Source organism: Lampris incognitus, chromosome 3, assembly GCF_029633865.1.
Source record: "Lampris incognitus isolate fLamInc1 chromosome 3, fLamInc1.hap2, whole genome shotgun sequence".
NCBI lineage: Eukaryota > Metazoa > Chordata > Actinopteri > Lampriformes > Lampridae > Lampris > Lampris incognitus.
In genome coordinates, this window is record NC_079213.1 from 40,130,418 (window position 1) to 40,145,673 (window position 15,256).

At 45.8% G+C, this 15,256-nt stretch overlaps 1 protein-coding gene across 2 annotated transcripts in view; it reads right to left on the reverse strand.

Annotated features, from left to right (window-relative positions):
* large1 (LARGE xylosyl- and glucuronyltransferase 1) overlaps positions 1-15,256 on the reverse strand; it is a 270,232-nt gene that overhangs the window by 11,089 nt on the left and 243,887 nt on the right. For both annotated transcript variants that reach the window (XM_056276025.1, XM_056276026.1), the window contains one exon: positions 9,627-9,790. In XM_056276025.1, coding sequence (XP_056132000.1) covers positions 9,627-9,790 — 164 coding nt within the window. The remainder of the gene's footprint in view (positions 1-9,626; positions 9,791-15,256) is intronic.

Here is a 15,256-nt window from a genome sequence, read left to right on the forward strand (position 1 = left end):
GTCATAAAAACTACATATATCAAAATGTTCAAATGTTGCCCTCACAACCATCAGTCTGCCCTGCACCACCTGCTCCACCTCAAATAACAGGGGTGCAAAGTTCTTTGAGAAGAGAATGCCCACTCCACCACTGGTTGTGCTCTTGTGACTCAGCACCACCTCTGCACCCCATTCTCTCTTCCAGTCACTCATTAAAACCGTCGCTGAGTCTCCTGCACAAACATCACATCAGTTCCTTTAAGTCTCATCAGCTCGTATAGTAGAGACCTTTTTGCTGCATCTCTTGCACCGTTTATGTTCAGCGTACTGAACATACACTACATGTTTTAACTGAGAAGACTTTCTTCAGTTGGGAGACTATTTTTCCAAGTTGAGATAACTCCCGTGTCAGCACTTCATCTCTCTCTCTCTCTCTTTTCAGACATTTTCATGTCTGAAAATATATATATAAAAAAAGTTTCTTTAAAATGTGCATCTAGTAACAGAGCAGTGTTAAAACGCCAATAAGCAGACTTTAGTTTTACTTTTGCAATAAAAACATTGCATGTCACCACTGAGTGATCTGAAAAACCTATGGGCATAATCCTGCATTCTTTAAAAATACTAAAATTATGCCTGAAAGAATAAAAACGATCTAATCATGCCATAGTGAAAGACCTTTCTCTACTATCGACTATGGGTGCAACGGTCCAGTTAGCCCACGGTTCGGTTTCGAATTACATTGTTGGTGAAATAAGTTCAGGAGGGAATAACGTAGCATGGATCGAGCGTATGCATTAGCTGACGAAAGCCGACATCTCCAACCCCCGAAAAGGGCTGCATGTCTTTAGCAATGAACACCCCCGGGGGCTGCACGGGTTATTGTTTTGTGTTTCTCTGAGTTGGCGCTATAGGTTTGTTGGAAAGCATCTCCGATAGACGGTTGTTTTGTTCACTGGTGCGGTTACCTGTGCGTCCGTCCTGCTTCCAGAGAGCGAGACATCTGGGTGGTGACGGCGGAGATGCTGGCTCATATTGGAAGTGTTTCCACTTGCGTAGTATGGGACATGGGTCAAGCAATGCTTGCAGCACACAGTGTTATTTCTGTCCACTGTTTTGTCTCCTTCATCGTTGTATTCAACAGCAAACCCGAAATGTCCGCAGATTTGTATGAAGACGGTGCTTCTTCAAACTTTTCTCTCTCTACTCCTCCACTCGCCATGACTTTTTTTTCTGCTTCTGCGAGCTACCGCCGTCTTTTCAACTCGACTGTGGGCTCCAGTTACAAGGGGGGTGGGGGGTGGGGGGCTAACAGTGATTGGGGGGTGGGGGGCTAACAGTGATTGGGGGGTGGGGGGCTAACAGTGATTGGATATTTACTCGTGGGGCAGGTTTTCTGCAGCAGGCTGTCTCAGTCTGCCTGCACACAGGCACACAGTGAAAAATCCATTCTCCGGCAGTAAGAAACGCCTGTCAACTATTCACGCACATTTTAACTGCAAAACTGAAAACCCACGGTCCATAAGGGCGGATTGAACCGTACAGGGCGGACCGTACGGTTCGGTTTTAAACCGAAAACCGTTGCAAGCCTACTATGGACCCAGGTGTACTGCCTAACATCCTCATGCATCTCTCTCCACACATCAACCAAACTGTGAGCTACTATCAACTGCACGTCTGGAGGCAGCATGAGGTTCAATATGATTTCTGTCCATATTATCATTTTCGGTGCAGTTAAAATCCCCTCCTAGAAACAGAAACTCTTCAGGTCCACACTGGTTTAAAACCACACTGAGGTCAGTTAAAAACTGAACTCTGTCAGGCCCTGCATTCGGAGCATATACATTTACAAACACCAAAGTAAAGGACTCATATTTGGCTCTAACTACCACCAATCTACCTCTCACTGTTTCCTCTACCACATAAGATTGTGGTAAAAACTTTTTAGAGAAGAGGAGCGCCACTCCTCCACTAGACTTACTCAAATGACTTACTCAAATGAAAACGTCACCATCCCACTCCTTCTTCCAGTCAGTGGCATTCATTATATCACTGTGTTTCCTGGACAAACATGACATCAACGAGCTTTAGCTTTACAAATTCAAAAAGACATGCTCTCTGTCTCATGTCTCTTGCTCCGTTTAGATGAAGTGTAGTAACTGTGAAGTTACTACACTGATGAGAGAAGAAACACATGATAAAAGAACAACATTAACCAGAACAGGACATGACTTGTCTTATACTGCTTCTGACTCTTCAGGCTGTGATTCTTGTTTGATTTTCAGAGCCTTTTTCCTCAACCTGTCCAACTCCTGATCAGTGTAGCCCCGTTCTTCTTTTTGTCTCATCTGAGATTTAACAGAGTACACAAACAATTCTTTGTCTGCAAAAAAGTCCTCAACAGGCCTTCTTCTTCTTCTTCTTCTTCTTCTTCTTCTTCTTCTTCTTCTTCTTCTTCTTCTTCTTCTTCTTCTTCTTCTTCTTCTTCTTCTTCTTCTTCACTGTTCTGCCTGGTTTTACTGTTTTCTGTTGTCTCATCACTGTTCTGCTTGGTTTTAATGTTTTTTTTCTATTACTCTTCACTGTTCTGCCTGGTTGTACTCTGGTTGTTTTCTGATGTCTCTTCACTGTTCTGCCTGGTTTTACTCTGTTGTCTCTTCACTTTTCTGCCTGGTTTTAGTCTATTTGTTTTCTGTTGTCTCTTCGCTGTTCTGCCTGGTTTTACTCTGTTTGTTCTTGTTGTCGCATCACCACTCTGAGTGGTTTAACTCTGTTTGTTTTCTGTTGTCTCTTCACTGTTCTGTCTGGTTTTACTCTGTTTTCTGCTATCTCCTCACTGTTCTGCCTGGTTTTACTCTGTTTTCTGCTATCTCTTCACTGTTCTGCCTGGTTTTACTCTTTTTGTTTTCTATTACTCTTCACTGTTCTGCCTGGCTGTACTCTGGTTGTTTTCTGATGTCTTTTCGCTGTTCTGCCTGGTTTTACTCTGTTTTCTGTTGTCTCTTCGCTGTTCAGCCTGGTTTTACTCTGTTTTCTGTTGTCTCTTCGCTGTTCTGCCTGGTTTTACTCTGTTTTCTGTTGTCTCTTCGCTGTTCAGCCTGGTTTTACTCTGTTTGTTCTTGTTGTCGCATCACCACTCTGAGTGGTTTTACTCTTTTTGTTTTCTATTACTCTTCACTGTTCTGCCTGGCTGTACTCTGGTTGTTTTCTGATGTCTTTTCGCTGGTCTGCCTGGTTTTACTCTGTTTTCTGTTGTCTCTTCGCTGTTCAGCCTGGTTTTACTCTGTTTTCTGTAGTCTCTTCGCTACTCTGCTTGGTTTTACTCTTTTTGTTTTCTGTTGTCTACATTGTTCTGCCTGATTGTACTCTGTTTTCTGTTGTCTCTTCGCTGTTCTGCCTGGTTTTACTCTGTTGGTTTTCTGTTGTGTCTTCACTGTTCTGCCTGGTTTTACTCTGTTTCTTCTCTGTTGTCTCCTAAGTGTTCTGCCTGGTTTTATTCTCTGTTCTCTGTTGTCTCTTCGCTGTTCTGCCCGGTTTTACTCTGTTTGTGTCCTCTCTCTTCTTCCCTCTGTGTTTTGTCCTCAAAGGAGTGGTTCTCAGGACTTGTCTGAACCAGATGAGCCTCTCCTCCACAGCCAAAACACTTCAAAGATCCCAGAGTTTACAAAAACCACATGATCAAAATCATCTCCCTCCACCCTAAAAGCTACATCCAGTTCTTCGTCTTTTTTATTCAGGATCATTTGAACCTGTCGTCTGTATGAAACTACATGTCGCACCAGCGGCGACCTGCAGCCAGACGACAGTTTCCTGATGGGTGGAACTACTTTTCCACATCTCCATGGCTCTCTTGTCAGAGCATCATGGGAAATAAACGTTGGGATGTTTGAAATGGTGACTCTTGTGACGGTGTGGTGAGTGGCGACTCCGACACCAAACTGTCATTAACAACAACGCTACTTCAACCATCTTGTTTGCTTTGGCTACAGTGTTGACAAAAATCACCACAGCGCCCCCTAGCAACAGATTTAACGCTGCTGTGACCCACAACCTCTCTGACGGCCAAAGCACAGTCCTCCACCCAAGGACAACTAGGCGACAGTTTGTCTGCTGACCAACAAACACACACACACACACACACACACACACACACACACACACACACACACATACAAAACCCCTTAAAACCTCCTTATACACACACACACCACACCAGTAACCCTACAAAACACACTGTACAATATTTACAAGGATAAATAAAGATGGCAAAAAAGCTCACAACCGTTCTCAAACATCTGCTCAGCACGCTCACTCACATTTCCGCTCAGAGAGACAGAGAGAGACAGACAGACAGAGAGAGAGAGAGACAGAGACAGACAGAGAGAGACAGACAGACAGAGAGACAGACAGAGAGAGAGAGAGAGACTTTCAACAATACTTTAATAAAAATCACAAGAAAATTACAACCCAAAGACCAACTTGGTCAGTAATATCACATTGACAGAATCTAAATCATCTCAGTACACTCCCCAAGATCAGCTCATCATCAACAACACAGCAAAGCACATTTTTACAACACCACACATTGTGAAAACTTTCCAGACCATCCATCAATTTAAAGTAGCAAAAATCTACTTTTAAACAAGCTCTTAAAATTTCTATAAACACAAAACAGCATCATCATCCCCAGCTTCCTCCATTCTGTTTTTTCTGCTCAGGTACACGGCCATCTTTGCACTCCCCAGAACGAAATTAAGAAGCTGGCATTTGGCCTTGTTTTTCCGAGAGTCCCTGTAGCCCAGAATGAACATGGGTTTGGAAAACACCTCCCCAAACAACCCAAAAACATTCTCCAGTAATGTAAACAGTGGCAGCAGTCGACACCATTCCATGAAGCAATGAAAGACAGTCTCACCATTAGAGCAAAATGGACACTCATGGCTGACATCAGCATTAATAACAGAGGCAAAAGCATTAACAGCCAGGACACCATGTAAAACCTTCCACTGCAGGTCTGCAGCTCTTTTGACCAATGGTGGTTTGTACAGTGCTCTCCACTCAGGACCAACACTGTCACTCAGACCTAAGTGAGCCCTCCATAGGGTGTCAGGTTTACTGTGTAATTTGTCCCTGTGCAGAACTTAAACAAACATTTTGTAAACTGACCTTCCATTTGGATCCTGAAAAGAAGACACAGAGGGATTCTCACTTTTTAAAAGAGGTCCTGTACAGTCCTTAAAATCTGAGGAAATGTTCATTGAAGGGAAAACATCCTTCTCATCAGGTCTAACAGAGCCATTATAATACTGGATCAACCGTGTCCGCCCACCACTTGTGAGAGCTTCTCTCCATTTGTTAAGCAGCAGAGTGAGGACACGGGTTGATCTCAGTCCCAAGCGGGAGGCAAGAGGAGCCGTCCCAGAGTCACCACGTTCGACACACAGAACCGCCTCAGCAGAGTTGGCCCCACTTGACAGACTGCACTGAAACGGAAGCCATGTATGATTGGTTCCTGGAGCAGCCAAAACAAAGAGCCGTGTTGTCTCAGTCTCTTTGTTTAACAAGTTCCACACCTTGAACAGCCCACAGTAGAAGTCAGGTAGGTCCTTGATGTTAAGCTGTTTCAAGTTCATCAAAACCAAAGATCTGTCTAGTCCCAGGCCACCTAGCTGACTCAGAATAGTGCAAGCCAGTGTCCTCCACACTACCTCAGCAGGACCGTACAGAAACCTTTGCCCTCCTTCAACCCTCGGCAGGTACAGCATACACTGAGGCACCCAGTGCAGTTTGTCCCAGAAGAAGTCGACAAGAAGAGCCTGGATCTTGGACAGCAGGTCCGGTGGGGGGTAAACAACCAACATGCGATGCCATAACATTAATGATATATAAAATTGTTGACGATCAGGACTCGACCTCGGTAGGACATCTCGGATAAAATGCACTTCCACTTTGCCAACCGACCTTTGACCTTTTCAAGAACATTTTCCCAGTTTTTAATAACAACAGACGGATCACCGAGAAACACTCCTAGATATTTCAGCCCCCCCCCCACCTTCCAAGTCAACCCCCCAGGCAAATGGAGCTTTTTCTCCAGTACACCCCCAACACTGACAGCCTCGCTTTTGATCCAGTTAACCTTGGCTGAAGATATTAAGCCAAACTGGACGATGTCCCTCTCCAACATGTCAATATCCTGCTGACTGTTCATCAGAATTACTAGATCATCCACATAGGCTGACCGTTTTAAGGGTGCACTGCAACCTGGGATAGTTATACCCTGAAGGTCAGATCTGAGTTTTTGTAACAATGGCTGAAATGCTAGGGAGTATAACATGCCCGAGAAGGCACAGCCTTGTTTAATCTCCCTTTGCATTTGAAATGAAGCACTCAAACCACCATTAATTTTCAGCACACTCTGAATGTCACAATACAGAACCTTAAGTTTGCTAATAAAGCCAGAACCAAAACCAAAGGCCCTCAGTGTGAGCCACAGATATTCATGCTCAACACGATCAAAGGCTTTTTCTTGATCAATTGATATGATGCCAGCGTTGAGGATAAACAGCCCACAGATCTCTAAAAAGTCTTGAATCAGAATGATGTTATCTGAAATCAACCTGCCAGGTACACAGTAGGTCTCGTCACAATGAATCACCGTCCCATCACTTTACTCAGTCTGGCTGCTAGCACCTTTGAGATGAGCTTATAATCAGTGCAAAGCATTGACACAGGCCTCCAGTTTTTATGCACTGTGGGTCACCTTCTTGGGCAGCAAGGTGAGAACCGCCCACCTGCGGCTCAATGGCAGATGCCCTCTGGCGAGACTGTCATTTAGCACCGCCAGCAGATCCCCCCGATCACCGACCAGAAAGATTTGTAGAAACCGACATCAATTCCAGGAGCTTTCCCACTCTGCATATACTCTGCAGAGCAGCACACAGTTCATCAGAGGAAAGAGCTGCTCCCAACTCTACATTGCTCTGCTGGTCCACCTGAGAGAGATCGGTATAAAACTCTGAGCCACTGCCTGCTCCTCTCTATGCTCACAGCTAAATAGGTTACTGTAGAAGCTGGCAGCACACTCACGAATCACAGTATGGTCAGTCAGCACCTGCCCAGTGTCAGATCTGTGAATGAACCGCTTCTGTCCATTCTTACGCTCCAGGCCAAAGAAAAAGTGTGATGGGACATCCATCTGGGCTACATGTTGAAAGCAGGACCTGACCAAAGCGCCCTAAGCTGAAACACCCAGCAGGTTGGTCAAACGAGACTTTTTCACTGCGAGTGCCTCAGTATGGTGTTGATCCCCTGTGGCCTCAGCCAAGCCCCGGAGTTCCTCCACTTCAGACTCCTGAGCTTTCACTTAAGTCATTAAGGTTCGTGTGACATTCTGAGTGTACTGTTGACACAGTTGTCTTATTTGGACTTTTCCAATATCCCAACCCTCCAGCGGCACCACCTGAACAAAGGTGTCCTGGATTACCACGCCTTGCTCCACAACCACGTTGACTTTATCAATACTGTCGAGAAACACAACGACTCCACTATTCATTCTAGATGCGGACTTCACACTGTCATAACCAACGATTTTTCCGATTGCTAAACCACAATCTTCTACCGAGCAACTGAAGTCCAGTCAAAGTTTAACTCCGTGTCGGCGTGTGAGCTCCTCCAGCCCCACGCCTCCAACTCCGCGAGTCTGCAGGACTCACAGCCGGGCCGGCCAAACCCGCTCCGCTATCAAAATACACCACCACGACAATAAATCTGTCAAAACACAAAACCCCCAAAAAAACACGAAACAACGAAAAATAGAAAAGTTAGAAAAAATAGAAAACGCCGCAACGCGCACTCACTCACAGTTCCGCGCTGCTCTGAGAGAGAGACAGAGACAGACAGACAGAGAGAGAGAGAGACAGACAGGCAGAGAGACAGAGACAGACACAGAGAGAGAGACAGACAGAGAGAGAGAGACAGACAGAGACAGAGGGAGAGATAGAGACACAGAGAGAGAGAGAGACAGACAGACAGAGAGAGAGACAGACAGACAGACAGACAGGCAGAGAGACAGAGAAAATAGGAGCAATACAAACATGGGAAAAACTAAAGTTTTACTCTGTGTAAGTCTAGGTGCAGGAGCGGTATCATTTAAGTGTAATGTATCACAGTATAGATTTGATCAGTACTGACAGGTTTATTTGGGCTACCAGAACTGAATATTTGTCTGTCTGGAAGTCAAAATGATGGGCACAATCCAACAAAATCAGTCCTACACAATAAAGTTTTATCTAACATCTAAGTTTTCTGAGCAGGTGCTCATGATATTTTACTAGCATACAGGATGAGCCTTGGTACAGCTATGTTAATACAGCAATACTACAGGACAACAACAGTCCTATTATCTCAGAACCAGCTGATCTGGGCACCATCACTGACACATATGTTTCATCATCATCTAGGTGACCTCTCCAGTCTCAACGGATTGCAGGTACCCCACCCTTATAAACAATACAGCGACTGCAGGTATCTCCACCCTTATAAACAATACAGTGACTGCAGGTACCCCGCCCTTATAAACAATACAGCGACTGCAGGTATCTCCACCCTTATAAACAATACAGTGACTGCAGGTGTCCCCACCCTTATAAACAATACAGTGACTGCAGGTGTCCCCACCCTTATAAACAATACAGTGACTGCAGGTACCTCCACCCTTATAAACAATACAGTGACTGCAGGTACCCCCACCCTTATAAACAATACAGTGACACAATGACCCAAACCAATGACCAGTTTCATATGTAAATTGCTGTGACCATGAAGGAGAGTTACAGTGGTCATGTGTTCTATTCACAGAGGGTTGGGGAACGTTCGCAATCACAGCATTGTAAGATGGATACAGATGTACTCTTAGCCCCCCCCCCCTTCGGTTCAGGGATGGTCGTTCCCTCTTCACACAAATGGCCTCTTTGACTCCCCGTTCAAACCAGCGTTCCTCCCTATCAGGGATGTGCACATCCTCATCTCAGGAAGGGTGGCCACTGGCCTGTCGATGGTGTAGACTGTGTAGATGGTGTAGACTGTGTAGATGGTGTAGACTGTATAGATGGTGTAGACTGTGGAGTCCTAGCCTGACGTGTTAGCTCTCCTGTGTTGTGCCATCCTCTTGGCCAGCGTCTGTTTAGTTTCACCAATGTACAAGTCACATCAACCCTCCTGGCACTTAACAGCTACACTATATTGCTCTGCTTGTGCCAGGGGTCCTGATCCTTGAGGTGGACCAATATCTGGCACAGCGTATTTTGGGGTTTGAAAGCAACTGAGACGCGATGTTTGGAAAATACGCATCTTAACTGTTCAGACACTCCCGCCACATGTTCAATATCCATTGGTTTAGTGGATTAACATTATGGAATCCACCTAGTTTATTTTTTCTGGACTGTAACACATTTAAAGCAAGCCACTCAGTTGAAAACCACAATTGTTTTTATTACCTACATGAGTTTGTACATCCAAGGAACTTATGTTGTTTGGATATTTACATACAACATATACGACATGTGCTTTAATAATAAATGACGAGTCACATGAACATCAAAACACAACTTCAACAGATGGCTAATAAACCCAGTGTGGTGCTGGCCTACCTGTCCATGGAGAGCTGGGCCACCAAGGTGACGTCCGTGTGGTCAGAACTCGGCTCATACTCATAGTGAAGGAAATAGAGGTGTGTGCGGTGTACTGTGAAACGCTCCCGCCGGAACTCATAGCATGGGTCATCCTCATCCAGCTCCAAGAGAGTCTTCTGGAGCTGGAGACACAAAGAAGAGGGTGTCACCAACTTGCAGAAGATTTAACTGACCCTGTGTTGGCAGTGGATGGCCGAAATATTAAATAGCCAAAATTATTTTCATTCCTCAGTTGTGCCTTTTTTTTTACCCCCCCCCCCTTGTCTCCCCAATTGTATTTGGCCAATTACCCCAGTCTTCTGAGCCGTCCTGGTCACCGTTCCACCCCCTCTGCTGATCCCGGGAGGACTGCAGACTACCAAATGCCTCCTCCAATACATGTGGAGCCGCCAGCTGCTTCTTTTCACCTGACCGAAGTTTCACCAGGGGGACATAGCACGTGGGAGGAGTTTCACCATGGGGACATAGCGCCTGGGAGGAGTTTCACCAGGGGGACGTAGCGCGTGGGAGGATCATGCTATTCCTCCCAGTTCCCCCTCCCCCCTGAACAGGCACCCCATCCGACCAGAGGAGGCGCTAGTGCAGCGACCAGGACTTATCCCACATCCGGCTTCCCAGCTGCAGGCACAGCTAACTGTGTCTGCAGGGACACCCGACCAAGCCGGAGGTAACATGGGGATTGGAACCAGCAATCCCCATGTTGGTAGGCAAAGGTATAGACTGCCACGCTACCTAGATGCCCATCTATGCCTTTATATGTACTAATACAGGAAAACTATGTGATTTAATAAAAGGGATTTCTTGAATGGATGTGAAAAACACATTCTCTCTTGATTATGCTGGAGCCAGATTAGCACAGTTGCCAGTCTTACCAATTTTATTGACATAAACCAGACATTTTTTGTAGAGTACTTTGATAACTCTTCAGTCTAAATGCTGTGAAACTGTCTCAACGGAGTGGAATGAGGCTTTCTTCAGACTAGAGGCAAATCAGATGTTTCTCAAATCAGATCCTTATTAAGAGACGCTGTCCACACTGTTCTTTGCAAGTGATCAGATCGGATTTATGTGTCTAGACATCACCACCCTATCTGCATGGGTTGCTGTGGTAACCACATAGACGTGAGTAACTACATACGCTGGTGACACGGTTTACCAACGTGGAAGGCATGAGAAATGGGGATCCATCAATCTCACCCTCCAAACAGTCACGCTGTCAAGTCGCAGTGCAGAACTCTGGACAAACTGAGTTCCGTGATGGAGGAGGCTGGTATACACTGGGATGTTCCATGCTGCAGTCATGGCGAGGTCCACTTCCATCACTCTGGCTTTGACATCGTCATTGTGTGTCGTGTTGCGCACAAAAGACAGTTTGAAATACGATTTGGGCGGCCAGAGTGTCCAGACTGAGGCGCATCTGCAGAAATCCAGTTGGAATCACATTTCAGAGCCCCTCCAAATGTGGTTTAGATCCAGTCTGCAAAACTTGCATTTCAGTGTTGTTTTGCTTTCCAGACTTTCTAAAATCAATGTGGACTAAATCTGGATATGCCTAAAAACAAATTTGGGCTGGAAGTCTGAACAAGGCCTAAGCTTCTGCTGAGTGAGGAATACTTCTAAATACTTCTGGTGGTGGTGTGTTAATGGGAACACTTTGAAATCCTAACAAATAATAATAAATAGATTTTGAACAGTGTAACCAATTTACCTCCCGCCAACAAATTCAAATGCTGGCAATGCTTCTTCCAAACCAACTCAATCAAATATCCATCCATCCATTATCCGAACTGCTTATCCTGCTGTCAGGGTCGCGGGGAAGCTGGAGCCTATCCCAGCAGTTATTGGGCGACAGGCGGGAAGACATCCTGGACAGGCTGCCAGGCAGGGCCAACACACACACACACACACACACACACACACACACACACACACACACACACACACACACACACACACACACACACACACACACACACACACATTCACACCTAGGGACAATTTAGTACAGCCGATTAACCTGACCTACATGCCTTTGGACTGTGGGAGGAAACCGGGGCCCCCGGAGGAAACCCACACAGACACGGGGAGAACATGCAAACTCCACACAGGATGAACCGTGACGACCCCCAAAGTTGGACTATGGCGACCACGCTAACCACTGCGCAACCGTGCCGCCCTTGATCAAATTTATCAAAACGTATTTAATTATGTCACAGGCCATCCATAAGTGCATTGTCTGAGTGTATGGGCCATGTTTTCCACACAACAAACCTGAAAACCATTTTTTGCAGTCTCAATCTAACAGTGGCGCCGGCATTCGTAATCCTGTATGCACCGCACACTATTATCCAGTGACATTAACACCAATCATCGGCCTTCAAATGTATGTGTCAAATGTCGTGAGTGGCAAAAAAAACCAAAAAAAACAAACAAAATCATAAAAAAATGTACGCACGGTGCGTACAGGATTACAGCTGCCAGTGCCACTGCAATCTAATAAAAGTTGTTAGCTCCTTTTAACCTAGCCCTGCAAGTTGGGTGTGAGATGGAAGAGAAAGAAGAATTCTGGAGTGAGTTGGAAGACATGGTGGAGTGTACCCAAGGAGGAGAGTGGTGATTGGAGCGGACTTCAGTGGGCATGTTGGTGAAGGGAACAGAGGTGATGAGGAGGAGGTGGTGGGAAGGTATGGTGTCAAGGAGGGAATTGTGGAAGGACAGGTGGTGGAGGATTTTCCGAAAAGGAGGGAAATGGCTGTGGTGAATACATATTTCAAGAAGAGGGAGGAACACAGGGTGACATACAAGAGTGGAGGAAAGTGCACACAGGTGAACTATATCTTATATAGAAGGCGCGATGTAAAAGGGATTGACACTGCAAGGTGGTGACAGGGGAGAACGTAGCTAGGCAGCATTGGACGCTGGTCTGTAGCATGACTTTGGAGACCAAGAAGAGGAAGAGAGTGAAGACCGTAGCTAGGCAGCATCGGACGCTGGTCTGTAGCATGACTTTGGAGACCAAGAAGAGGAAGAGAGTGAAGACACAGCCGAAGATCAAATGGTGGAAGTTGAAGAAGGAAGACTGTTGTGTGGAGTTCAGGCAGGAGTTAAGACAGACACTGGGTGGTAGTGAAGAGTTGCCAGATGGCTGGGCAACCACTGCAGAAATAGTGAGGGAGACAGCTAGGAAGGCACTTGGTGTGTCATCAGGACAGAGGAAGGAAGACAAAGAGACTTGGTGGTGGAATGAGGAAATACAGCAAATTATACAGAGGAAGAGGTTGGCAAAGAAGAAGTGGGATAGCCAGAGAGATGAAGAAAGTAGACAGGAGTACAAGGAGACGCAGCGTAAAGTGAAGAGACAGGTGGCAAAGGCAAAGGAAAATGTGTATGGCGAGTTGTATGACAGGTTAGACATTAAAGAAGGAGAAAAGGACTTGTACCGATTGGCTAGACAGAGGGACCAAGCTGGGAAGGATGTGCAACAGGTTAGGGTGATCAAGGGTAGAGATGAAAATGTGCTGACAAGCGAGGAGAGTGTGCTGAGAAGGTGGAAGGAGTACTTTGAGGGGCTGATGATTGAAGAAAATGAGAGAGAGAGAAGGTTGGATGATGTGGGGATGGTGAATCAGGAAGTGCAGTGGATTAGCAAGGAAGAAGTGAGGGACGTTATGAAGAGGATGAAGAGTGGAAAGGCAGTTGGTCCTGATGACATACGTGTGGAGGCATGGAGACGTTTAGGAGAGATGGAAGTGAGGTTTTTAACTAGATTGTTTAACACAATCTTGGAAAGTGAGAGGATGCCTGAGTAGTGGAGAAGAAGCATACTGGTACTGATTTTCAAGAACAAGGGCGATGTGCAGAACTGTAGCAACTACAGAGGTATAAAGTTGATCAGCCACAGCATGAAGATTTGGGAAAGAGTAATAGGTTAAGAGGAGAAGTGATGATCAGTGAGCAGCAGTATGGTTTCATGCCATGAAAGAGCACCACAGATGTGATGTTTGCTTTGAGAATGTTGATGGAGAAGTATAGAGAAGGCCAGGAGTTACACTGTGTCTTTGTAGATTTAGAGAAAGCATATGACAGGGTGCCGAGAGAGGAGGTGTGGTATTGTATGAGGAAGTCAGTAGTTGCAGAGAATTATGTAGGAGTGGTGCAGGATATGCATGAGGGAAGTGTGACAGTGGTGAGGTGTATGTTTGGAATGACAGATGGGTTCAAGGTGGAGGTGGGATTACATCAAGGATCGGCTCTGAGCCTTTTCTTGTTTGCAATGGTGATGAACAGGTTGATGGACGAGATCTGGCAGGAGTCTCCATGGAGGATGATGTTTGTGGATGACATTGTGATCTGTAGTGAGAGTAGGGTGCAGGTTGAGGAGAGGCTGGAGAGGTGGAGGTATGCACTGGAGAGAAGAGGAATGAAAGTCAGTAGGATCAAGATGGAATACCTATGCGTGAATGAGAGGGAGGACAGTGGAATGATGAGGATGCAAGGAGTAGAGGTGACAAAGGCGTATGAGTTCAAATACTTGGGGTCCAAAGTAACGGGGAGTGCAGAAGAGAGGTGAAGAAGAGAGTGCAGGCAGAGTGGAGTGGGTGGAGAAGAGTAACAGGAGTGATTTGTGACAGAAGGGTACCAGCAAGAGTTAAAGGGAAAGTTTACGAGATGGTTGTGAGACCAGCTATGTTATATGATTTGGAGACAGTGGCACTGACAAAAGACAGGAGGTGGAGCTGGAGGTGACAGAGTTGAAGATGATAAGTTTTTCATTGGGAGGGATGAAGAAGGACAGGATTAGGAACGAGTATATTAGAGGGACAGCTCAGGTTGGATGGCTTGGAGACAAAGCAAGAGATCCAAGATTGAGATGGTTTGGAAATGTGTGGAGGAGAGATGCTGGGTATATTGGGAGAAGGATGTTGAATATGGAGCTGGCAGGGGAGAGGATAAGAGGAAGGCCAAAGAGGAGGTTTATGGATGTGGTGAGGGAGGACATGCAGGTGGCTGGTGTGACAGAGGAAGATGCAGAAGACAGGAAGAAAGGGAAACAGATAATCCACTGTGGCGACCCCTAACGGGAGCAGCCGAAAGTAGTAGTAGTAGAACTTTAGATGATGTTAGCACACTGTGTTGCTGCTGTCCTTCCCCTAGGCGAAGTACAATTCTCAAACTTATGATAGTTTGAAACCATTTTCATCGACTGTAAAACATTCTATTCACTGCAGGAGTTGTCCTCCTTTATTCTGGTTGGCATTTACATCCCACCCCGGGCCGGTGTCAGTGAGGTGTTACAACACCTGGCTGACCAAATAATAAACATGGAGCGCAAGTATCCAGACTCCCTTCTCATTATCCTTTTTTAACAGAGCAAACCTCAGCCACGAACCACCAATATACAGACAGCATAATGTCCCACCAGAGACAAAAACACTGGGTCATTGCAACACAACTTTAATGGACACCTATTGCTCTGTCCCCCGTGCAGCCCAGGACCTCTCTGATCACTGTCTGTTTCATCTTCTCAACCTACAGGCAGAAACTAAACTCTTCAAAGCCTGTGGTTAAAACTGTGAAGAGATAGACCG